We start from the raw sequence: 27,521 nt of genomic DNA, 5'->3' as shown, positions 1-27,521 counted from the left end.
TGTTTTTTTAATTTCCCCCCTGCTGCTGCTAGAAATAGTGGTAAACAATAGGACCTGGCAGCCCTAATGGGAACGAAAATGACCCCACAAGCAGCAGTCATTGGCAATTTAATAAAAGGGACCTAATTTTTCACAAGTAGTAAAACGAAAAACATGAACATTGAAGTTATTATCCAAGTGCTTCCATTTAGTCTTCTCCTCCCTAAACCAGAGATGTAGTTAACAATTAACGGGTTGGATCCCTGAATTAGGAACTCTTCCTCATCACCCCTCCATGCAAATTCATTTTGCCCTTTCTCACTAACTTGAACCATGACTAAAGCTTCTGCTTTGGCTATGGTTAACTCTAAGCAGACTTCAAAGATCATTTTTAAATATCAGATAGTGTTAGCTATGGTTAATTTTGGTACCGATGAGAAGTTTAAATATGGTTAAGCACAGCAGAAGAAATGTATATCTGCATGTCTCTATGTGGTGATTTTCTGCCAAACTATGGCTTAGGGATCAAGAACATTAAATGTATGGGCTTCCAGAGATATACCATATCCTCATCTACTGCCATCATACGTAACCTTCCCATGTATATTCATCCACTCACTAGGGGCAGATATAGTAATCTCATCTACTTGGTGAGATGAGAGATTACAACAGTCTCTGGCTTCTCCCACTCTTCTTTCCAACCAGCATTCTACTTTTGTGATCCAGAATGAACAGCAACAACAATACAAAAAGGACACAGAAGGCTGGTTTTTATAAGCATATAAGTTGTATGTCTGATATTGGAGTTGCTACCTTAAATTCTAGTTCAGATGCGAAAGTAAATGCTATGGAAGACCTGAAACATTCCAATCAGCGTAGAAGGTTACTTATAAAAGTCCTTCTCTCTATATTGGTTGAGAAAACCCATTTTCAGAAGTTGGTTGGTAGTCGGCATGCCTGATGCTCATCGGTACTCTGACAGCCAAAGAGAGAAAAATAAAAATCACAGACAATGGTATTGTATCACTTTTGAGTAAACCTAGAAGTAATATCCCACCTCTCTAAGGAATCAGCAGAAACTCAAGTTCACAGTGATGCCTAAAGAGGTGCAATGGCACATCTGGATTTTCCCTGGAAGTGATGTCACACCATTGCCCAAAGGCACATTCACCATGTCCATACCTTCTGTATTCCCACCAGTTGCCAGCCCCAGTAGGTAAAAGTGTGTTCCCAGAAGGTGTTTGTGATGATGTGGCCATCCTAGGCTACCCTTTTAGTGCTAAAACTGAAATACTATTCCAGTTGTATCCACCAGTGGTTAGTGCTGAACTCTGACTGGGCAATAGTATTACTCCAGCCTCTTTCCTTTTCTTCTTATTTTTTTGCTGTTGTACCAGAGTTACTCTAAAAGATTTGACATTCAGTTTTGTCATTAAACTCCATGACAAGGAATCTATTGAGGTTGAACGGGAAAAAATGCTGTTTTAAGCTAGTCTGAAAATAGTAAACTGCATCTGAAGAACAATAAACACTACAGTCCTATATGATGAGTATCAAAAATGGGGATCTACACATATTTCATGTACGAATTGGACGAAGGAGGCAGTGTGCCATGAATCCCTATACTAGCAAGCAACATTACAGAAAGAATTGCTATAACAAGCTTTGAAAATTGATAGTATCAAGGTAATAAAAAAAATTCACATGTATTCCATGAATATTCTGTCTCCATTTGCCAAAATGTCATGCTTAAATGCTACCAAAATTTCTGGATTGGGGGCACGTCTATTAACATTTCCCGTTACGGTGCCATTACAATGTCTGCCGTTGTACTCCTAAAACAAATTGACTAGACTTCCAAGTGTACTTAGAATAAGGATGTTAATTAAATAAACTGCTATATGCGTATCTTACCTGGGAGGAAATGAAATGTCCAATTCATATAATTTGTCTTTGAAGACTGACAGCTCTTTGTCAAATTCCAAGAGCTAATGGAAAGAAAAAAAAAAACAGAAATAAAATAAGTTTACATTGTTCAAAACTGCAGTAATAGTTAAAGACATTTTAAGTTCCAATACTTGCATTGCAACAGATTCCAGCATTTTAATTGTGATATATTAGATAGTACATTGTATTTTTAATACAGCACAATGTATTTCATATAACAATTAAAATCTTGTGTTTTAAAAAAAAATTGTAAACATTTATTGCAATTTTTGTTGAACAGTGATTTAGAAATTTGCAATTAAAAAGATGAAAAGTTATTTGCACGTGTGAGGCTTGATTAGGGGAATACTATGCATGTGGTCATTTTTAGGACACTTAGAAAAGTCTATAGAAACATTGCCAAAAACAAGACAGTAAAAATGCACACCTCTTAGGATATTCTGAAAGTCTGCAAATTTGCTCTTACACAAGTGTGAACCTTAATCTTTCCAACATTAGAAATTTAAAAAGCCATTCACTATATTTTCTAAAGTAATGCAGATTAGTCATTTGAAACATGTACATGTAGCAAGGTGATAATAAACTGACAAGATACATTTAGATGGATATATTAATTCTCTCCATATCTAGCTTGGTGAAAACATTACAGCATGCATACGATGCAAGTGTTATAAAGAACCAACACAACTATTTGGGCAGATAACTTTATCCACAAAATACAAGCAATGTTCCGGTTTAGCTAATTTGGGGCCAGTCATGGTTAGAGAATAAAACAAGGAATTCAAGAAGAACAGAGATGTGTGCATGTGCGTATATACATACCCCCCCATACACACACAATGGAGTTCTTAAGTAACAATCAAGAGAAAACTCCATAGCTAGCATTTAAACACAGTTTAATGAACCAAATATATACTGGAGCCTCCAGACAAATCCATTTCCTTGTAGACCTTCACAAAAAATTGTGCAGCCGAACCTTTTGCCCCAAAGCACAAACCTTTCATAAAAGTTAATTTTAGTTGTTTACATTTTAAACCAGGATTCATCCTGATGAGTGTAAACAGCCACATGTCGGAACCACAACTGGTGTTGAATCTGACGAGCCAATGAATGTGCAGTGCTCCTGACCCACTGCTGAAATGCTACTTTCACTTTCGACAGGCATGCCATCAAAACCCGCACTCCTTATATTGCCTGTGTGTTTACTCGGTAGTCATTAATCATGTCCCAACTCACAGCTGGCTGATACCATTGTATGAATGGCAGAGGTTCCGAATGAAATTAGATTGTGTTCTTCTTTCCTCTCCGCTCTGCCATAAATCATTCCTGAAATGTGCAATTAGCAGCTACTTGTACACATTAATTATCTGTGTGAAAAGCAGCTACCTGAACCACCTGCACAACTGATTAGCTACTTCCCTGTGGCCCTCCCATTTTGCTTACAGATTTGGACTGCAGTGCCTCAACCACCTAGGCATATTTTTTTGGGTATTCACATGTGAGCATGTAAGCACCATTCTCTTTTTTCTTATGTGTGTTATGCCAGTTTGAAGACTTACATGAGTCATAGAAGAACGTTTAGCATGGAACTGCCCAACATTTTGACTGCTCCCCACAGTAATTCTTTGGTGATACCCACTACCACTTCTCAACATTCATGGGCTCAAAAAGGCTGGGAATCCCTAGCCTACAGCATAAATCTAAGATCTGTTGATCATGGCTCTTGGACTTGAATTCTCCCTAAGCAGTTTCTCACTCTCACCTGGCAAGCCTTCTTGAGATATTAGAGCATTGGACCAAAAGCAGCCAGCGGTTTCTTTTTTTATAATACTTTGTGATGTGATTCGTATTAATTCTCAATAAGGAAAAAGATTATCTTAAATCTGAAGCCTGGAGCCATGAACTTATAAGAAACCTTAAAAAGCCCCAAGTTTACAGAAAAATCTGAAATCTTAACAACACATACACATGGGGGGGGGGGGACCGATAATTAGAAGAGGCATCCATAGCTTTAAGAACAAGTGCTTTGTCAGTTTTCATAATGGAGGTTGCTAGACAATCAAAACAGTAAAGCCTGTCTTCAAGCCTTGGTTCCTGCTAGTAAAAGGGGGTGGGGCTCTTTCCTGGCTGTTTTGGCCTTTGAGGGAGGACTCAACAGGGCCAGGCCTGGGCAGCTATCATCAGGTGACTTGATACCACATAACTTGCATGGTTCACCCAGGGCTGCCTGCCTGCCTGCTCCTTTCAATAGCAGCCACATCACAAGAGCCAGTGTAGTGTAGCAGAGTTTCAAACTGGAACCCATATAACCCCCCCATCCTATGGGAAAAGGATGCGTATAGGGCATTGAATTGAGGGTTTGTCTTGTAACTGTGAACATCTCCCCAAGTAATTCTATAAAAAAAAGTAACCCTATTTTAAAAAATGTGTAACTTTGAAGCATCATATTTAAATAACTGTCTAAATAGCCAGACAAAAGAATACTTAGAGAAAGGAGGGTTACTTGTATAATATAAAAATACAAAAGAAATAAGCAAACAATGCTTCAAAGAACACAATGGTAAAAATACTCATTGAAAATTCCACTGGCTGAGGGAAGTTAAATGGCTGCATTGTTCTGCTAGATGAATTCAAAATATCTAGAATGTGAACATCCAGTTTGTGGGGTTTGTTTTCAATTACAATATTCAGGAATTGACATAAGGAGGCAAGGCTTGTCATGTTAAAATTATTAGACTATGAGCTTTCCAGTAATGGCTGCAGATATTTCTGACATTTTTACACACCCTACGTGGTTTCTTGTTTAGTTATGAGTTGTGCATTGCAGAAAAATTATTGATATTGTTTTGACACAGATGACAAGTAACAGGAACACAATTGTGTTAACAGCTGTCAGAGCCCCCCAGTTCTTAAGGAGCAATAACATCTTTTTAGCTGGTGTACGGAAAATCCCTGTGCTATTGTTCTGCCAAGGGCTTTGAGTGCCAACTGATTGAGAGACACTATATAAAGCTGTCTCCCTATCTTGGTTTTTCCTAAGGTGACCAGATTTTAACATTGGTAAAGCAGGACACCATTGACCCGGGGGGGGGGGGGTTCTTGATTAAAAATGTGGTCTATATGGAGTAACAAAAAGTTTCATAGAACGCATAGAACGCATCTTAGTGAAATGTGTAGCGGTTGGTTAATAAAAGCATCAGGTTTGCAAAACCTTACCAGTACATTGGCCACCTATTAACAACACTGTGGAACAGTTTTTTAAAGTTAGTTATATGTTACTTTGTTGGTGGTAGAAAATGCTGTTAAGTCATAGCTGACGTATGATGACCTCAGAGGGGCACCCGTGGAAGGAAGCAGAGAGAGTTAGAGGCTGCCAGGAAGTAGGAAAAAGGGAGTAATGTGGGGAAGGGAGGGTAAGAGGAAATTAGGTGGCCTCTCAAGTTCTTGCAGGATCCCAGTTTGTTGATAATTTATTATTTTAATTGTAACCTGCCTAGAAAGGCATAAAATCCCACCCCCTCTTGAATAAATAAGAAAAATGGGACAAGCTTAACAGAAGTTTTAAACACCACACAGAAGTTTCAACCACAGACGCAGGCCACAGTGGCTCATGGTAGTACGCAGGTATATTCGCCAGTCTTTTCTCGATCAGTTGACTCTGCAACAAGTTACTATTGTTGGAAGAAAGGAAGACCTATGACAGAAAAGTCTTTCCATCAAGGTGGGCCAATAACAAGCTTTGGGCCTACTATGGTATATGACATGAATATCAAATAATCCCATTTGCACTTGAAATTAACGATCTGACCTTTTAATTGGTTGGAGAATGAACATATAGTTTGAATAGCTAAACAAGATATGCAGATATTGCTTGCTTAGTCTCAAAGCAAATACGTACTTGGGGGGGGGGAGAGGAGGATCCTTGCCCATAGGGACAATAGTATAAGCTACCTTGGCTAAAATCACACAAGTATGAACCTTTTATAACAGGGCAACTTAATTCAGTCATTGGAGTAGAACAACAGCAATTACTCATCAAGACCTACAGACCAAAGTCAGAGCATTGTTAGATCAGGAGGTGATATTAGCAGCATTTATCAAATCCATCTGCAGCAACCACTAGAGAATTCACAGCTGCGAAAGGGAAATGAAGTTTCAGGAAGGGGGGGGGGCTGGAAGCATCAACAACAAGAGATGGTCTTACAAAAAATGACTGTAGAGAATTAAAACAGTTGTGAGACAGGCCCAAGAATTGTTCTGGCATCATATACAGATATTAAATGTCCACAGTAAATATGTATTTCTGTTGTCCAGAATTATAAAAGAAGGGAAACATATTCAGGGATGAGTGTTTCATCTATCACTGTAAACTCAAACATGGAACAAAATAGGCCCCATTCCCCTTGAAGTTGCCAAGTGTCACAGTGACTGAGAAAAAATGGACACACTTTAATATCAATGTGTCAATGCACAGAAACATAACTTCCATGATTCTGACAGTAGGAATCACACAATGGGCCTGTTCAGATGTTACTTCCCTTCCTCCATCTCTGCATCTGATGAGACTGGTTTATGTGCCTCCTCATTCTCTTGCTTGGTCCCCTCACTGCACAATTAAATTGCATGCTTGAACAAGGGATCTTTCTAATACTGGATGTCATTATCTCTTTCTCCAATACACTGAATATTCAGTTAGATAATATCTTGCACTGAAAGGCCACAGAAGAATTTCCTGGTTCAGACATTAGCTTATACATAAAGTCAGAGGGAGGGATGATGAAGTACAGATGCTTTAGCATATCATGGTGACCCATCAGACAAATAGTACCCCAAAGAGTACATCAAGGCATTCTCCCAAAGATGTGTTCAATTTTACTTTGTTGATGTGAGCCATCAGAAAAAGTGAGTGGACATCTTATTGGGCGGCACCACATGTGTGTGTGTGTGTGTGGAGTGTGGAATGAGTGGGGTTACCATACGTCAGTTTTGTCTTGATGGTAAAACTAACTAAAAAACAAGTCAAAAACCAAACACCCTTCCCTCTAAACTCAGTATACTCTTGGGTGTTATATTTCTGAATGAGGGTGCACAGGGCATATTTGATATTTATCGTACCTCTCAACACTCCTTCTTACATAGCTCTTTCTCAGTTAGGCCTTATAGGTTCCCCATGAAAGATTCTGTGATGTAGCAGTTGCTTGTGTTTAGGGCTCTGCCCTATCAGCTCCTATTCTTCTTACTTCTCCTGTCCTTCCTCCCATCTCTTATTCTTCCACAAAAACCCTTTAATGAGACCCTCATTGCTGCTTCTAGTAATCCTTTCAGCTCACCTTGTAATCTCACATACATATTTAGGCCCCGCCACCCTTTCCCTTAATCAAATCCCATCCATCTCCATCTTCTTCTGTGACCTCACTAAAGACCAATGCCAATAGTTAAAGCAGAGATAGCAGATTAGCAGTTCCCTCCAAAATCTAGGCAGTCACCTATAAATATTTGTTTTACATATGAGAATATATTAAAAGTTACTATATTTTCTGCTGAACTCCACAAGCATGTCATGCCATATAGCATAAATAGAAAACAGAGTTACTGTCAAAGAAATAATGGCTGCGTGTCTTAAGTTTTTTGTTAACTAAATTATGTGAAATCAGTTTTCTTTCAATAGCTCTAATTTAAGGAGGCGAGTATACCAACTGTTTGAAAGTTTCCCCTTCAACATGATTAGGCACATGTGATGTGGATCAACCAGATCTTTCCCCTTATCTTAATTAAGCTCTTATACATCATATTCAAGATTTTATCCAGACGGGCTGGATGGCTTAGTGGATAAACCTCTGCCTTTTCACCTCTGGGATCAGGGTTCAAGTCAAACCTGATGAAATGCATTTGATCGTCCTAATCTAGTTCTTAGTGGACAGTATTCCCATTATCTTTAAAAGGGTCAGAGCCAAGGCCATTGGGAAGAGTGCATTGTGCTAGATCTTGTCTGGTGATTAATACATTTTCAGTGAGGCCAGTTCCTTAACCTTCATGTGCACCCATTCACACACACGCTCATCAAAGAGTCATAAAGGTCTTTGCTGGTTAGAAAATTCCATCTTATCTCCTTTTCCTTTATTTTGTAGGATTTTAAAAAATAATCAATTCCTGTTATCATTTTTTAATCTTACTTTTTTTTTTTAGAAATTAGATTGATACCAAACAAATTTTTATTTTGGAATGACCAATGGCACTGATCATATTTTGTACCCAATATTATCTTTTTAAATATTTTAGCATGCAAATATCATAAAACTAATTCATACTAATCATGGCAACTGGAGATCTCCTTTTAATGGAACCAAACTTTTAGCATATACTTCACAATCACTTCAGTAGTTATCAATTGTTCATATTTGTTCATTGTTCATTTACAGACCTCCACTTGAGTCTAAGTAAATCCATGTGGAAGCCTGTACACATCTGCATGAGGATGTTAGCCATCCCATCAAATCAGAGAGCCAGCTTGATAGAGAGGCTAGGAGCACGGACTTCTAGTCTGGCAAGCCGGGTTCGATTCCCTCCTCCTCCTCCACATGCAGCCAACTAGGTGACCTTGGGCTTGTCATAGCACTGATAAAGCTGTTCTGACCAAGCAGTCAGGGCTCTCTCAGCCTCAACTATCTCACAGGTTGTGAGGAGAGGGAAGGGGATTGTAAGCCGCTTTGAGACTCCTTCTGATAGAGAAAAGCGGCATATAAGAATCTTCTTCTTCAAATGTATTCATGATATTCACATCTATTAAGCAGCTCACCAAATCAGAATGGAACTAAGTTTTCCCCTGATAACAGCCTCCAGGAAACATGAACATGTTCATATGAATTTAAGCTGTTCTTGCTTCCCCATAGCCCTTTCCCACACCACCCTTCTCATCATAGGTCTATGGGAAGTTTACAGTTAACTAGTTTTATGACATCATAGCAACCCAAACAATATCAAGGATTGGATTTACATTTTCCTTATCCCTATGTCACCCCAATACTTTTCTGCATACATGTGATTTCACAGTAGTTCAGCCAATCACTTAGGAGTTCACAGATCTCCACATATCAGTCATCTGGTTTATTTGCAAACTCAGTATGTACAGTATGCCATGGGCATCTTCATATGAAGTAATGTGTATATTGATTGGGCACATTTCACCCTACTCCCCAAACCTTTCATCTCACATGTGAGCTGGAAGTTTTTACAAACTGAATATAGATGAAGAAAACACACAACAGACTCACTCTTACAAATTTCTGAAACAATTCCACTGCTAACCTAGCAACCTAAATAACAAGAGGAAACAAGTGGGAAGTTTGCGACATTTAATTAGCAAAATAGGTGCTCTGCTTGGCAGCCCTCTGAGTTTAACTTGGGGGTGGGGGGGTGGGAAGACTGAGGACAACAGCAAGATTTAGAAACATAGTGCATCATAGTAAGGCTGTCTTAGTTGCAATGATTAGTTTTACCAGTAAGATTTGAGTTAATCAGTTTGAACTGATCTTCTGCTAATGCTGATGTTAAATTATTCAACAATGTTTAGAAACCAATGGCTCAAGCTCTATGGTTTTAGGATAATATATTAATTTCTTATTATAGTGAAATTTATGGACAAAAAACTGATGAAATATGGTTATTTTCTCTCCTCTACAGTTCTGAGTCCTACAAAGGAAATGCATACTATTATTCTGATATTCTGGTTTGACTTTATAAAGGTAATTCCATTCCCCAATGGTCAATAAAAAACATTTCATTGCTGTTATATATTTAAATGCCTGCTGAGCAGGCAGGTGTTTCCATGCAAATCAATAGCAATTGTAACCCCCCTTTATACAGTTATTTCCCCCCTCCACTTCTACCAGGGAACATTTCATCGGAATAATTTCATAATAGAAATTAGCTGTAAACCCCAAGGTTTCATGAAACCCTGGTTGAGAAAGCCTGCCATACACAGAGGTGCTCTTTATGAATCAAAACAAACATTACTGCTCCATGCAGGCATGTTCCTTGGGCTATGAAAGGCAAGTCAAGGAAGACCAGTAGCCAACACTGATCTAGAATCAAAGCATCACTTTTCTGATTCCCTAATTCAGTAGTACTCATACACCAGCCAGATTTGCAGTTACCATAAACCAATGGCAACTGTATGTTTTGGGTGCCACTCTACCAAACCACTGTTGAACCTTAGCCAACCGTGAAGTGAGGGGAAGGTCTTGCAGGTCACACTGAGGAGATAAAACCATGTGCAAGCTTTCAGGTTCTTCAGAACTCTCAGGGAGGAAGGATGTTATTTTAAAAAATTGCTTCCCTATGTTAAAAGTCAGCTGAGCTTTGAGAATGGACAACCTAGGCTGCAAAGCTGGGTGGGGAGTTGTTGGAGAGAACTTTCCCGTAACTTCCATTTTAACACAAGGGCTGCTTACCTGTCCTCCAGTGACAGCTGTTTTGATATGAGAAGGAAGCTCCACCAAGAAATGGCCTTACTCATTTTTCTAAAACAATGTGACAGGTGCTATATTGGGGAGCAATGCTCAGAAGAGCCATAGTTGGCACGTTGAAGGCCACACATGACTCCTAAGCCATTGATTGTTATTGCCCTAAGAAAAGTAGATTTCTTTGTGGGCTACCTGTTTATGCCTGAACACTTGAAAGGATTAAGGATGTTTGATCCTTTCACACTAACAGGTTTCATGTTCTTTATTCAGTGATGGCATAAGCAGGTGACATCTTTCAGGTGTGAAATTGCCACCATGTATAAAGATGGAGACAAAACTTCTGAGTCTTACCACATTTCCTCAAATACAATGATTCTGAAAAGTTCTGATTGTTCCAACACCCAGCAGTGAATCATTAATAATAATTGAGTGATGGCCCTTATATATATATACAAGAATCAGCCTCTTTGGGAAATCTCTATCAGGATCAGAGGGAACTAGTTTATATCTGTGTCACATCTTTTAGGGACTGCAAACCTTCCATCCTGGCTCCTGCTCTTTTTTGTCCCAGTTGACCTCAGGGCTTTAGCCTAGAAGTGCTTCTTATGAGGAACTCTCAGAGCACACAACCTTGCATTCAGTCTACAAAGCTGGATGTTAAAATTAAGGAAGAGCAGTGTTAAGCTTTTGCATCTCAATAATATTTTACAAGCATATTATATTAGAAATACAGAAAGGATAAATAGCAGGGCAAGTTGGCTGTGGTCGACCTTTGGTTTCTTTCTAGTTTATTTTGTGTAAACAAGATGTACACAACAGTGCCCTTCTGTGTTTCCAATATATTTTAATGGTTAACAATGTTATTTAACCCCAAATGTAATATTTACTTTTGGTCTTCATAGGGAATCCGGATTAACTAGAACTCCATTAACCCTCCTTTCTTAACAGTCCAAAATGCATTTACTTGGACATGACTTCTATATAAATGTGCTTCAGACAGAAGTTCTTGGTTGTACTGGAATTAAGCCTTGGGGGGAAAAAGCAACACCCTGAATACCACTGGTCTTTAAACTGAGTGCAATAAGCATCACTGATATTTTTAAAAGATAAATAAATAGATAGGGGCAGTGGCTGTTAGAAAAATGCAACCCTGAACAGAAATTGTACAGTATTTCTATTGAACTAATCATTTACATATGTTTTCAATTTTTCACAAGAGTGCTAACCATTCCTACATCTTTCTTGGGCATTTTTCTTCTCGATTGCAATGTAAAAAAGAGAAGATAACAGTGTATGGACAATGATAAAGTAGCCTGTTGATAATAAATATTTGTCAGGTGTTGTCACATCTGCACAAATTCCACGGTTGCTGAAGAAACACCAAACTGATAAAAAAAGGTGGCTCTGAAAAAAAAATCAATGGATCTTGAGCTAAAGCAGTTGCTAAACACATAAGAAAACATCTCTATCCAACAGCCATATTGCTGTGAAAATTCCCAAGCCTTGCATCGGTATAGCTAAGGAAAATTTAATCTTCCCAAATACTCATCAGGGCACTCCATCCTGCAGACCTGACAGCCCCACTTATAATTAATTATACAATTTCGATGGGAATATCGACTAAACAAAGCTATAAATCATAGAAAAAGTCAATAGGCATGGACACATTCAATCATGTCCCGACCAATGATTACTACTCTTAAAATACAATAATTATTTTCAGGAGCCAGCTTGAATTAAATTTCTGTCAGGCTGGTACAAGGCTGGTGGGTGATGAAGGATGCGATGGATTTTTTGGGTTGAATTTGGCCCAGGGACATTTATCCTTTTAGATAGGTAGTTTGTTTTTAGTGATCATGGCGCTGCGTGTTTAACTAGACCATGAAGATTAGATTATCTCCAATGGCTCATTATATCGTTTATCTTTTTCTTCCCTTCTTGATCTGGAAGATTTCCTGCTTCCCAGTGCGTGAATGAAATGGCAACAGATTTTGAAATATAATGTTCTATGGTGGCCTGTCTGTATGCGTCTTTGCAAGCAAACACGTGAAGAGGCATGCATGAGGAATTAACCCAGCCCATGCTTGAAATGCTGCTGGCATGCCAAGGGTTGCCATAAACATGAATGATTACCTTATACATTTTTTAAAGCACTGAAATCTACACAAATACAATTATAATCTTTCAAGTAGCTGACCCCCCCCCCCCCCCCCCCGAAATATGCCATATGCTACATCAGAAAAAGGTGATATTTTTCTTGGCTACTTGTATTTCTTGTGAGAAAGCTCTATGTTAAAAAGCTAAAGTATATCTTCTACATAATGCCTATAAACACCCCATCCTCTTTTTACAGATGAAATACCTGTACACATGTGGATATCCCATGGTGTTTCCTTTTTATTTGCTCAGATATTTAGCAGAGATTATTAACTCTAGAATCTCAAATTCCTACGTACTAACATGGTACTGCACTAGGACACCATGCTTATGTGTGTCCTCAACTATAGTGGGAAGAATTGTATCCTAATATGTCAAATCCAGAAAGGCAGTATGTCCTATTGTTTGAAGACATTAATGGCAGCACCTCATTGAGTAGAAGCTCAGTTACCAGAATGGTGCTTCAGTTCTCTGCATACCTATCATTCTACAACTATTGTGCAACGTAAACTGATCCCTGCATGCTAAAGTACTATATGACCTTGAAAGGATAAGATGAACTTCTTGCTGAAGGAATAAGAGTCTCTCCATATTGGAATGGAGGGTACTCAAAGTTGCCTGGTATTGAGATTTTGTCCTTATCCATAAATTGTTTCCAAGTGGTGATGAATGGAATATGTTGTACCCCGTGTTAATGGTCTGGATCCAACAAACTATCAGTCTAGCATAGATTGCCCCTCCTCTCAGCAGTCCTCTTTGAGTGCTGGAGATGCCTCACCACCCAAAATCACAGAACCAGAATAAAAAAACAAACAGGCTCTGGTGAATTATAATGTGATAAAGAGATGCAGGATTCCTTGATTAACCCTCATGGAAGTCCTATCACAGAGAAAATATTCCTTTGGGGGGGGAGGAGACAAAGAAACAATAAACCTTCATAGAAAGCAGGCTTGGAAGAGATGACTTTCCTTTATGGAGACAAATAAGCCGGCTACAGCAAGGGACAAGACGGATGGCTATTTGGATATCCTGAGTTGAGCCATAAAGCTTTGGGTTGTTCACCTTAATTTGATGGGAGAAAAGGTACATTTAGGATCCACTCCTAGGGAGCGAAATCCTCCTAGGGAAATTCTATCTTGTGTACTGGCTTCAGAATGTAATCGTGTGCATCATATGTGCATGCAAAATAATCTTAAACCATGATGTGGCCCTGAGGCTGTGTAAAAACAAAGCTTCTTCTCTTATTGTTGCACAACTGGAGATAAACATTCCACAGTATGATCATTTTCACACTTGAAAGTCATTGAAACAGACAAGGAGAATTTCATTCTTAAGTGATAACAGGTGTCCTTGTCTTCATATTGATAAAAAACTGCGATAAATACATGTTTCTACCAATACCTGATTTTCTAAGGAATTAGTTTGTGCAGTGCATCTCTTTATTAGTCAGATTTACTGCTCTAAACATCAATATTATTGAAGCTTGTGGCTTACAATGGAGCACTGCTAATTTATACCAGATGATGGTGGAGGCCATGAACATCACAAGACCAATTTGTAAGCCTGGAAAAGCTTTTTGGGGTTTTCCAAGCTACCATTGGGATTAGGTTCTCCTGTTATTGCTGCTAAAAAATCTAGTGAGAATCCAACTATGTGAAACATACCTGCTGTGGGAGTCCTTGATCCTGGCCCCTCCCTCTCTGTCACAGACATATACACACATAGGCTCCTTCTCCCTCATTCCCCCTTCCCTCTCCTTCCTGGTCCCTACCTCCTCACTCTCTGATAAACACACACACACACACCTTCCCCCTCACCCCCTCTTGTCTCTCTACCTGCTAATAATCTTTTAATTCTACTCTTGAAACAGCTTCAAATTAACACTGAACTTCTGTAATAAGCATCTGTGAGGCTCAGTGATCCCACGTTCATGTAAATTAGAATGAAGTATTATTATCCATTCAGTGCATTATGAGCTTTTCCCTTTGAAACCAATGGATGCAAAATCGGGGCGGGGAGATAACTGGGAACCTAAATCCAACAGGATTCCAATCTTGGCTTACCGACTTATTAGTGTAAGGAACACACTGAACTTGTTAGGCAGGGACAATATTTTGTTTCAGGTCGATAACATATCAACTTTTCACACATCACTTATGTTACATGGACTGCTTTCTATGTTGCATGAAGTTCTATTTTATAAAATACATATGAAATAGATATACACTGAAAGGTGTTCGTGGTTTGAATGTCAAATCTCAGAAAGCTGTTATAAAAAAAGGGACATGTGCGAGTGTGATTCAAAAAGGCACTCTGAGCTGAAATAACAAGTACATTTTGAAGCTGTCAGGATATTCCGAATGCCTGATCATTTCGATGGATTTTTCATCAACCCCCGTGGTTGTAGAGAGAAATCATTCTTCAAGACAAAAAGAAACTAAACATGTAGCAGAACTCCAAGGTCTCAGAGCCTTTTCTCAGTTTACCCCATGAACCTTTCCCCAAGTCCAAAGTTTGGCAACTGGCCCTTTAAAATACTCACCTGTGCCCTAAACAGGACCAAATGTTTTAAGAACCAAGGCTAGAATTGTACATGTGGCCAAAAATGAAAAGAGGAATGTTAGTTTTCTTCTTGTGTATTTTGTACTGGAGTATAAAGTATAAGTAGCAACCTGGAACGCCCATCATTCACTGAGGGAAGATTCACACATTTAAGAAGCTTGTATTGCAGACACCTAGCTGCCAGGAGGACCTGTAATTCCGTACTGGGAATTTTAGACAAGTTCTAATATTTAACTTAAGTTAAATTATGGATGAACTGCACTTTTACTTATGTATGTTTTATGGGTTTAAAATGTTCAAAACCATCCTGAACTGGCTTGCCGGGAGGAATGGTGTGAACATTGCAGAATAAATAAGTAAATATATGCACATCAGGAACATGATATTTGAGGAAAAGATGCTTAAGAGCCAGTGTGGTGTAGCGGTTAAGAGCGGATCTGGAGTACCAGGTTTGATTCCCCACTCCTCCACATGCAGCCAGTTGGGTGACCTTGAGCTAGTCATGGTTCTTGTAGAACTCTTTTCACTGAGCAGTCCTGTCAGAGCTCTCTCATCCCCATCTACTTCACAGGGTTTCTGCCATGGGGCGAGGAAGGGGAAATATGTTTGCAAGCTGGATTGGGTCTCCCTCGGGTAGTGAACAGCAGGGTAGATTTTACAAAAGCTCTTCTTCTTCCCCTGTGCGAATTTCTGAAGAAATCTGGGGAGCTAGTACTTACCCCATTGGGGTAACTTTCATGTAGGTGTCAGTTTATGTAAGTCTCCCCCCCCCCCCCCCGGGGCAAATAGTGGCTCCCTGGCAACATTTCATCTTGGGAAAATTGTACAGGAGGAAGATTTAAGCCTCTTATCTTCACACCCTGTGGTTTCCTTCTGAACAGGGCCAACATGTGGCTCAGAATTAAATCTCCGTGGAAATCTCCCAAAATATGTCTGTTGAAAGTCCATGTAGGGGACACATGAATTTTGTGTCATGTGAATGGGTAACAAGTCATCAAATCTTGAGTTATGTTGAAGACAGAGTGAGAATGGCTTCACGGGGAAGTGGTTTTGTTCTTTGTTGTTCTCTGCTGCTTTTGAATATTTTGTAAAGGTGGACCGCTCACCGGCTTAATGACAACAACAGACTTGCAATGAGTTTAAATTATTGTGCGTTACTTGTGAGCCTATGTTGTGGCTGGAAGGCAGTTTAGAAACATAAACATTTATAAACAAGCAAAATAAATACATGGGGTTGCCATGCCAAGAACAATTAGCAGGCCAGCTCTTTCCAGCCATATTGCATCCATAAAATCAAACAGGAAAAATACTTACCGCAGTGCCATTATTATCTCTAAAAACATCTTGATTAAAATAATCAAAGAGCTTCTTTTCTAGCTGTAACATAACCTGGAAAAATGAAGTAGATATTAAAAACAGAAAACAAAAACCCTCAACAAAGAAACAAACATTTTCTGGGTTCTGCACAGCTTTCAGGCAGTCATTACAAGTAAGTCTTTTCAACTTGCGTTTCTAGATCATTCTGTCTCCTTTAAAAAAAACCCCAGAAGTCCTTTTTGACAATACCATTTTTGGATGCTTACGGCTCCGTCTTACATTATGCTTCCTCTAAATGCGAGTTTACTTATGTGCAGGCAAAACTATGAACCTGCACAGTAGGAATGTTAGGTAAATCTGTCCTCCCCCATTACTCTTACCTACAGGTGCCTAGTTTGCAATAATCATAAAGGGAGATGACATTGAAATGGTCTGCAAATAGGAAGAATACAAGCATTTCTTTACAATTTGAGGGAAAACTGAACATTGACTTCATTCCCATTGCATCAGTTCTCAGGATCTTGGATACTCTCAGGCCTCTTCATGGGTGAGGTTATAGCTCTTCTCACTTTCTATACGGAAGAGCAACCATCTGCAGGCTGAAGTAGAACTGTCCAGTCACAGGTTTACCAACTCAATGAGTGCAAGTAGGCCTTAGGAGTAACATCCACTCCAGGGTGAACCCAGATGGACAGAATGGTACCACCTGGGCACCCTTTGTCTAAAGTGTATGAGCACGAATTTCTCTGCTCCTGTTCTAAGCACATCTGAAAGATGTCCGATGACCATGGTAGGCAGACCTCCTTCATGAGGTAAATCTGGAGCCCTCGCTTCTGTTATTTGCCCTCAGCTGATTAATCTGAAAACCACAAGCTGTGTGTGCTCTCTACTGGATAATTACTCTGTGAGGTTTTATGTTGTGATGTCCAGATTCATCAGTTCTTGCGACTCAGTAGGCTTCCAGAAATAAGTAAAATCTGCATGCGCCACTGCATGCTTAGAGTGACTGCTATGAGTTCAACAAATTATCAGTATTTCAGATTGACAATCTAGGGTTATTTGTGGAGGGGGAGGATCCCTTAGCATTGAAATGAACTGTTTTGGTTTTTTGGTTTTTTTGTCCCTTGGAATATAAAAGGCTTAAAACTTGCCACTTATGGTAACATTCATAACACGGGTTGCAGACGGTTACTCACCTTTCGGTCATTATCAGATTCACGGAATATTAGCTTGACTACTTCATTCGTATCAGCAGCCCGGACAGTCTGCATTGTAGCCGTTGCACAAAGTGTCTGATAAAATAAGAGAAGCATACACACAGAGGGAAGAAAAGAAAAGAGAAAAGTTATTTATATTTTAAAGGGACACTAAAACCAAAGTTATAGCTACTTAATTTTAATTCACTTTTCAAAAAATAAAGGACATTGGTTTATATTCCTTTTGCCCAAATTCATACTGCAGGCTGGAGGCTGAAGTCAGAACACATTTATGAGTAGTACAAGATCACTTGTTCATAACTTAAGTTTAGTTATTTTTTCTTTTCCTCAAAATCAGTGGCTTTATTTGGGGGTTGTGGTGGTGGTGGTGGTGGGGATGCTGAACATTTTGGGGCTATGTTGCTTTTCAGTTACACAAATGATTTCTCTTCATTGCGTTGCTTTGATCCTGGAAACTGACAGGGTAGCAGGACTGGAAGGGTCATTCTCTCTTTTTATAGTTCAGGAGCAAGGACTCACTAGGAGTGTTGTGCTCCCTCCCTGCAGCAATATGCAGGGCTTCAAAATGGGTACATTTTATGCATTGCCCTGGAAGGAGATACATGAATTCTTGCTTCAGATGTTGATTGAACTATAAAGAGAAGTCACATGCATCTTCTCCTCCAAACTACTATGTAGCCTCCAAAGATGCTCTCAGATTTCAGCTGGATTTTCACACTGGAGTAATTTGAAGATTTCTTAACCTGACTTCCTTGTGACAAGAAGGGAGACTACTTGGCCTGATACCCAAATGTACCCCCTAGAGAGTTATCCTTACTAGATATGCACTGGAAGACAGAAATCAAGAGACTTGTGCAATAAGTTCCAACTGTTGATACAGTACAAAATAATTTCTTTTGGTTGTACAAATATTAAGATAAACACCTGATTTTTACATTCCCTCTTTCAAAAAATCTATAAAAACCAAGTTAATACAAATTCTTTTCAAGCTGAAGTCTTTATCATGTAGATATGGTCTTGGTATTAAGTACAAATAGCCAATGGAAAAAATTAAAGGTCATACAAAAAAGTAATTTCTCAAATGAACATTGAGTCTAATGTTGGCCAGCTATTTAAAACAGTCCTTTTGCTATCGGTCTGTCTGTCTGTCTGTCTGTCTGTCTGTCTGTCTGTCTGTCTGTCTGTCTGTCTGTCTGTCTGTCTGTCTGTCTGTCTGTCTGTCTGTCTGTCTATCTATCTATCTATCTATCTATCTATCTATCTATCTATCTATCTATCTATCTATCTATCTATCTATCTATCTATCTATCTATCTATCTATCTATCTATCTATCTATCTATCTATCTATCTATCTATCTATCTATCACCAGGCAGCGGAGAGGAGAGAAAGACCGGGTGGCACACCAAACCCTCAAGATGTCCATAGCTTTTCAGGGTTTTTTGACAACCCCAGAGCTAATCACTTTTTCCACACATCCTCACAGTTTGCCTCGGATCCCATTTTGTCTCTTTTGACAAGTAATTAACATTTTGCCATCTGTGTCTGTATGCAGTTACCAGTGAGGTAATCCACAAGCAAGTCATTCCCAAAGTGCACTCCCTTCTGATACCAACCATTGAAATTCAAAGCACAAATTAGCTAATCAGGTCAAGCCCCAAAAAATAGCCCTTTGGACTCATGTGTCACAAATCAGTCTGGTCGCCTTTAAACAGCGCACCAGATTAGAACAAGCACCCGAACAAACCAAAGCGGAAAACCCGCCGCTCTCTAAAGCTGTTTTTCTAAAGCCCTAACAAATCGCTCCATCTTTCACTCATTTAAACCTTCCAAATGAGGGTCAATATGGTCCCAGAGCATCCAAATGCTAATGCGCTTAAGTGCGTTTAAGCAGCTTTCCGGAGTGAATGGGCGAAAGAAGGGCTCGAAAAGACAAGGCTGAGTTACTGTCACTGTCGAAAAGTCATTGTAGCCACCACCAGAGTGGTCACAATTCAAGAAATTCATGATTTCTGTCTCTTAAAGGCATCTGCTTGAGAACGTTCCCCACCCTCACTCTTGCTGGAGTTGCTCCATATCTCAAAACTTCAGGCAGGCCCAGTCTGAAATATAATAAGAATAAATCTGATGCAATCTTGAGGACAAATAAAGAGAAAGGGTCCAAATACCTTACTATTTTGAATTTCGCAGCGACAGAAAGTTACCTTACTTCACAAGCACAAAGTGATTGGGCAAAGGTTCATTTCTTATACAATCGGGAGCATTCCTTCTCCCCACCCCACTTCCTTTCAATCTTCTACAAAGTCGTAGTCACCCAAGCAGAAAACTTTCGGAAACATGTGCCTTTTTAGGCAAGCCTGCTTATGAAGGGATTTTTTGTTGCTGTCTAAAAGGGAAGAAAAATTAAAATGCCACAAAAACACACTGCCCCTTTTCACAGTTTTCCACATTCTCTTGAAAGGTACCTTTTGAACAAAAATGAGACAAAGGGAAAATCAGAATAAAACACCAGGATTTTCTCATTTAATTGAAGACAATTGCCTTTTCCTATAGAAAAATGCCATTTCTGCTTTTGCAAAGAAGTTACATTGCATGGGAAAAATAAAGAATGCAGAACCGTAGTCTTCAGGGGAGGAGAAATTAAATAATGAATACAGCTACATTAAAAAAAATAATCCACATATATTACTTTCCTCTTTGTGGAGAGATAAGCATTTGAATGATCGGTTAATGAAAAGTTTAAAGCTGTACCCTGATTTAAATATTTTGAGTACAATTCAAATCATAATGAAATTACTGACAAATCCTCCATCACAATTGAAACTAAGGACAGGGATAGCCAGGGTTGCCAGTTTCAGATTGGGAAATTCCTTGAGACTCAGGGGTTGGAGGCTAGGGAGGGGGGGGGGGGGCTTCAGCAAGTTATGAAGCCATACTGTCTATCTTCCAAAGCAGCCATATTCTCCAGGAGAAATGATCTCTATGGTCAGGATGGAGTTCAGTTGTAATTCTGGGAGATCTCCAGCCATTGCCACCATGACCGTTTATGCACTGGGAACTTCACTGCCTCAGCTCCCGTGCAGGAGCACAAATCGGGAGTGGATGCACATTGGGCCAAATGCTCCCCTGTGTGGATGCAGGAAGAGGTGGGGCAACCTGCCAGGACTAAAACTCTAGCCTGCAGCTGGTATGAAACCTCCAGTGCATAAACGGTCCATGGGGTAGCTAATGTTCAAATAATGGCAGTGCCTTCTGATTTAGATATTATATTGTGAGCCAGTGAGCAGGAGCAGATTCAAAAGCCAGCATCACATCTCACAGTCTCTCGAGGTTCCCAGGGAGTGACACCGTTGTCTGATCAAGGGTGCCAAATATTTTTTTGCGACTTGGAAGCTGTTTTTAAGAGGTGAAATTAAAGTAACAGAAACTCAGATTTAAACTTTGCAAGTTCATCAGACACATTTTATATGTAAGGTGTACAAATCAGGACATGATTGAGGGGAAAAAATGGGGAACAAAGTTTGCTTGACCGTTTAGATCCCAATGCATTTCAAGATGAGCTTGGTCAGGGGATCTTAATCAGAAACTCCTTCTTTAGGAGTTTTTGTCCAGGGTAGGAGTTTTTAAATGGGTGATATGACCATATGTGGTCATGTTGACCTGCCCTGGCCAATGATGGGCTTCGAGGGGGTGGGAAGTAGAGGGGCCTTGGGTGGGTGTGGACACAGCTATGCTTCCCAACAATTTTCTGCATGACATTTCCACTTCTGAGGATTCTCGAAGTCTGAAGAATGTATCTCAACAGTAAAAAAATTGAGAAAACCTAGATTAGCTTAAATATTTTTTCCAGGAAATAGTTTCGGGCCTTTTTGACATCTTCAGTCTTCTTGGTGGCAGCTTTACAATAGTCTGCTAGATGAGATATATAAGACACCTTCACTAGTAAAGTACAGAAAGTTCTGCAAGGCTGTTTTATGACAATAAGTTTTTGGAAATGAACCTAATAGCACAGAAGCAGCATTTTGAATGTGTTTTTTGTTGATGGGATTTTAATGTTCAAATTATGCATCGGACCAACTGGGTTTATTCATATTGAGCTAAGTTTGTATTGGGAAGGCTGATGTTTTTGACATTAGGATTTAATATGTATTTGGTTGTTTTATTATATGATTATTATTTTAAAAGATATTTTACATATTACAGAGGTAGTATATACATGAAAAAGCACATATTTTAATTAATGTCTTTATTTATTTCATAAAGAGCCTCTAGTGGAGCAGAGTGGTAAGGAGCAGAAATGCTGTCTTGAAGCTTTCTGTCCATGAGGCTGGGAGTTCGATCCCAGCAGCTGGCTCAAGGTTGACTCAGCCTTCCATCCTCCCGAGGTCGGTAAAATGAGTACCCAGCTTGCTGGGGGGTAAGCGGTAATGACTGGGGAAGGGAATGGCAAACCACCCCATATTGAGTCTGCCATGAAAATGCTGCAGGGCATTACTCCAAGGGTCAGACATGACTCGGTGCTTGCACAGGGGATACCTTTACCTTATTTCATATGGGTTTTCTTTCTTAGTGCAAGTGGAGGCTTCTTCCTCGCAACGCAAGAAGAAGGAATGATTGTTCCTTCCTGTTATAAATCCTTGTGCGGAACCCACTGCCAATTCCAAGGGACCTTCTTGGAAGGTATGTCGGAAGCACTGGGAGTCTGCCGCAGCAAGGGAGAGGCAGGAGATCTGAGCAGAGCCTCACTCAAAATTCTTTGCATCTTAGCATTATACACAATTTGTAGTTTTAGAATTTCTGTTATTAAATATAGAGCTTACTTTTCACCTCGATGTGACATCTGTACCGCCACTACCTCAGTTATTCTGTAGGTCCAGAAAACACACATGTTCTTTTGTTCTGTGGCCACAGAAGTTTAACACTCCTGCATTTCTTTTTGCTACCAGCTGAAATGCTCTTTTTATACTTACATTTATGATTTTTAAATGTTGTGTGCGAGAAATAAACACAGAGAAGATTCTATACAATATTTTAATTTGGCGGTACAACTATCAGTCCTCCGGCACAAGGTTTGCTGCATTAGTACTACTTTCCAGTACTGTGAGGAGCAACTGGTCCTAACCGGGCCTCAGTGAATAACCTCGTCACCCAATTTGCATATGTATAGCATAGCAGGCATTTGCAACCTTTACTATTTAAGGACAGACAATTAAAGGACCTAAAATTTGAAGAAATGAAGTATGACTCTGTGTGTCTGTTTGTTTGATCTTTCTGACATTCACTCCCTCACACAATCTGAGGTTTGCCAACTCCAAGCTGGGCCATAGCCTAGAGGGAGCAGAGTTTAGGGTGGGGAGCTCAGCAAAGATGTGATGCCACGGAGTCCATTATTTGGCTCCCCAGGGGAACTGATCTCTGTAATACGGAGATCAGGTGCAAATCCAGGAATACTCCAGACCCCAACTAGACGGTGTCAATCCAAATGGATGTTGGCACCTAAAACACTTGCCTGACATCCTTGGAGCACTAAATGCACACTTCTCGTCAATGTAAGTCTTGAGGAACTTACTACTTTATTGAAAACATGGCATACCGGGAACAATTGTGTATGGACTTATTTTAAGATACCCAGAAACCTTTTAATAGAATCTTATATGTAGCTCTGCCATTACTGTGGTTATACTTTCCCTCTATATATACTTTCTCTGTTTTTTATTTTTATTTTAAATTAATTGCTGGATTTTGAGCCCCACCCCCATTCTTTTTCCTATTGTTTTTTCCCCCAAAATTCTTTATCGTATTTGTTTTTATACTTTTACCCTGCCATTCCCCAAAAGGGTTCAGGGCGGCTTTTTTCTTTTCTTTTTGAAATAAATAAAAACATAATTATGTTTGCCTCTTGATTGAGAATGCAGATATGCTAGCTGGAAATCTCACAAAGCCTTCCCATATTTTGTGCAACAACATGTTTTACGCAAAGCTATAATTGCAAGTTAACCCGTGGAGTATGGAATATTATTTCCAAAAAGTTTTCACTGAGGTGGTAAATCTGTAGGTCTCACCACTTCAGACTCCTGATGATGGGCTGGAAGTCTCCCACCTGACATATAGTTTAGCACGAAATCTGTAATCAATCATGTGAGACCTGACATCTGCTGTATTAAGTAGTACTGCCTATGTACAGGTTTACTGCTTCAGTGAGAGCCGGTCATCAGATGGGGTCAAGTCTGTGTGAAACCAGTAACTCAAATGTCATTCAAAATGTGGCTCCTTATATGATACTCTCAAATCTCATCTGTTTTTAAGTAACCAGTTTTTGTATTAAGTATCGTTTATAGTTTCCATAATAGAGCAGGAAAGTGGCTGGGCTAAATGTAATTGCCTGCTATTGCCTCTTTATTTATTTAAGGGCAATAACGCACAAATCAGTTGGAAGAGATAGTCTAAAGATTAGATAGAGCATAATGTCACTCACAGAAGGAATGTCACTTGTAAAAATATGCCATTGTAGGCAATGAGTTGTGAAATGTAAACAGAGTCAGTGGCAGTTAACTGGGCCCCCTGAAACGTTTCTTCTGGAAAAGTCTTGGGATAATTGGGAATAAGAAAGTTTAGATGTGTGGCACAATTGTTGCCACATATCATCTTCTTCACCCCCACTTGTAAGATAAAAGAATGAGTGAATTTTAACCACTGTTGTACAATGAAAATTACTTCAGAAACATTTGTAATAAATGTGTCATCCAAATTATGTTTCAAAAGATAACTTCCCTACAAAATGAAAAATGAAGGACGTGATATCTGCCCTTCGGAACAGTCTTGACACAGACATGATGAAAACCCACACAAAATCAGTTTATCCAGAGCTCCACATAGAAGAGAAGACCACATATCTAAACAAAACGTGGTCGATACACTTTTAATGCAAGCTCACAGCTGAGAATATGTTTTTTTTCCTGCACGTAACCATGGGATTCCTTTTATTGGTTACAAAACAAATATGAGATAGGTATTGCCGATGACTATGAAGGTCAGCAAAGAAGTATCGTCATACCAAGTCAACAGTTCTGGCAGATTACACTATGCTACTTCTAATCCAGTTATATTCCAAGGCAGTTGACATCTATGTCAATAACTGGGCTTGGATTGCTAAAACAAACCCAGATTCCAGTGGCAGTTCCCACAGACACGGGTAGGATCCACCAGTTAATATCTAGGTTAAGAAATGCAAAGAATAATATAATGCACGTACAATTCCCTGGAGTAGGAGACGGCACTTGTATGAGGGACGGAGACACCGGGTTGCTCTAATATGTAACCATGAAACAATTTTCCATAGTTTGATAGGTAACAGTGCCAAATATCTCAGTGATGAAAACAGGAAGGCGAGCACAGTGCTGGTGTTACTGAAACCGGGAATGGAAAATAGTTCAGGGAAACCATCTGACGTAGATTATGAAGTGTCACTGATCCATATTTTAATGCCACCCACCAGAAAGTGCTATTCTTTCCTCTATTTCTTTAAGAGCCGTTAAAGCATTTATCTCTTGATCAGACGCCAAGAAGCCACAAATCTCAGAGCATCTCCAATTCTGTGCAGTGACAGAAGCATTCTGTTTCCACCATAGGAACACATTTGTGTGCTCTTCTGTTCGAAGCCATACATGCTGTTTTAACTCATCTGCTTCCCCATTCTCTCCAGGCCAGGAGGACAAATTGCCCACTGTAGCCCCCTTTCAGAAGCAGCGCAGCGCGCAAAGAATCGTGACTGAGCAGAAACACAAGAAACAGGCACATAAAAATTCATCACTTTGGCCTCTTGACCTCTTACCACTGGGTTTGGCACACCCCGTCTCAAAAAGTAGCACCAGGGGAGAACTAAGCAGACTGGCTGAGTGAAATTACTGACAAAAAATATCTTGGACACAGGAAAAGCCCACCAGATGCTTCATTGTCTTTATGGAGAAGTGGGGCTGAAAAAAAAAGGGGGGTGATCTACCACATGGCATATTGGGTGGAATAAGTAGTGTCATTGTTTCAGAGCAGTTCTGTCACTTTACTGACTGCAGTACAAAGAGGTGTAAAGCAAGATTTAATCCTGACTTTTTAGCTAGCAGATTAAAACCAATCGTGCCAGATGTCCACAAGACTGTTTAACATACAGAAAGCTTTTCCCCAGCCCACCCCTGCTAACCCTACAAGGAACCAAGTCTCTAATAACTTTTTTATTTCTCCTATTTTTGCTGAGAAAGAAAGGAAGGGGTTTTAAGATGTATTTTCAATGATTTCTCCCCCCCCCCCTTAAAAAAATCCAAACAAAATTCTGGGTATCCGAGACCAAAACAAACAAAATGAAAGCAGACCAATAATCGATATGGCAAAACCTAAGGCAAATGGTTAAATAAAGCAACAGTCTACATTGCCAAAATGAAGCCCAGACCTAAACTGAGAGTTAGACTGGTAGAAAACTGGAGTCAAACACCTCACTCCTCCTCTTCTCCAAATATTGCAGAGTAAATGTTTGCTGAATGTATATTGGTATTTCCTGCTGCAAACACATGGACGTGTATTGTTAATGTATGTATGGGCCCTGGGAACCCTGAGTTATTCAGCAGCAGGGATGTGGGAGAGGGGGTGGCTTGTCTGTTTTGCATGTGGAAGGTTCCAGTTTTCGTCTTTGGCATCTTCCAGCCACTAGCAGTGTGGGAGGAGATGGGCAGATATAGTTTATGCTGTCATAGCTTATGCCTCTCAGACTTGCATTGTCACTGATGTGGCTTGAGCCACATTCACATCTTTAGGCATGGGTTTGTTCCTGGAGAAGAAAAATTTGGTTTGGGACACCAAAATACCAGCCCTGAGGATTTCCCAGCTAACATTTTGGTTATTTGCATTTGAGGATTAAAAAAAAAAGACACTAAACTGTATGTCAAAATCAATCCCTAAATCAAAATCCCTCATAAAAAATTATTCCCAACTCCTGCTTTCAATTTCAAAATATCTTGTTACTTTAAAGGCATCTCATTCCCCTTCCTAGAAACTTGCATTCCATCCCCCCTTTTTCTCCTCTACTGTTATTTTCCTACTTTTGAGGTGTTGTTCTATAAGTAGGAAGGCCAGCCTTCAGGTGGGACCTGGAGATCCCTTGGAATTTCTCCCTGGAGAAAACAGATGTTCTAAGGCACTGTGCTCCACTGAGTTCACTGTCTTCCCTAGGCTCCACCCCTCAATAACCACAAATTCCCCAACTTGTATCTGGAAACCCTACTCCCCACCAGTGCCCAGGGGGAACAAGGTAACCCTATCTATAAAGCAGCTGGGAATAGGCCGTCCTTCCCATAGTGTTGCCTCCTAGAACTCCTAGACTTCCAGAAATTTTCATCCTCTGAGAATGGTAGCTCCCTGTACTCACCACGCAAATAGCCAATGATGAACCTCTCCTCTATGAATCTGTCTAATCCCCTATTGAAGTCAGTGTGGTGTAGTTGTTATTTTATGTATTTGATTTATATACACTGCCCTTCTACCAAAGCACCCAGGGCAGCTACAACACAGAGATTAACATTTTATAAATTGCAACAGCAATATTTAGTGCATTTTTATGCAACCCTTCTTCCCAGGAGTTCATGGTTCTCCCCTTCATTTTATGCTGAACTTGGTGTGATAGACTCAGCCGAGAGGGAATTATTGGCACATGGTCAGTTAGTAAATTTAATAGCTAGTGGGAATTTGAACCTGGGTCTCCTGGCCCTAATCTAGTACTGTAGTCACTACACTATGCTGGTTCTAAGTAATAACAAGAACAGAAATAACAATAATAACAACAATCTGTAACCATTAATAAAGCTGGCAAGGGGTGCTGGGAGGAGCTAGGACTCACC

General features: G+C 39.7%; 1 protein-coding gene across 3 annotated transcripts in view; it reads right to left on the bottom strand.

Moving 5' to 3' along the window:
• The window catches only part of INPP5A (inositol polyphosphate-5-phosphatase A), a 295,368-nt gene that overhangs the window by 31,823 nt on the left and 236,024 nt on the right, over positions 1–27,521 (bottom strand). For all 3 annotated transcript variants that reach the window (XM_077350184.1, XM_077350186.1, XM_077350185.1), the window contains exons 10-12: positions 17,621–17,716; positions 16,422–16,496; positions 1,894–1,967 (exon numbers count right to left, since the gene is read on the bottom strand). In XM_077350184.1, the coding sequence (XP_077206299.1) occupies positions 1,894–1,967; positions 16,422–16,496; positions 17,621–17,716 (245 nt within the window). The remainder of the gene's footprint in view (positions 1–1,893; positions 1,968–16,421; positions 16,497–17,620; positions 17,717–27,521) is intronic.

The sequence above is a fragment of the Paroedura picta genome, chromosome 8 (assembly GCF_049243985.1).
Source record: "Paroedura picta isolate Pp20150507F chromosome 8, Ppicta_v3.0, whole genome shotgun sequence".
Lineage (NCBI taxonomy): Eukaryota > Metazoa > Chordata > Lepidosauria > Squamata > Gekkonidae > Paroedura > Paroedura picta.
The sequence above is the reverse complement of the archived record's forward strand: the minus strand, read 5'-3'. Positions and strand labels throughout refer to the sequence as shown.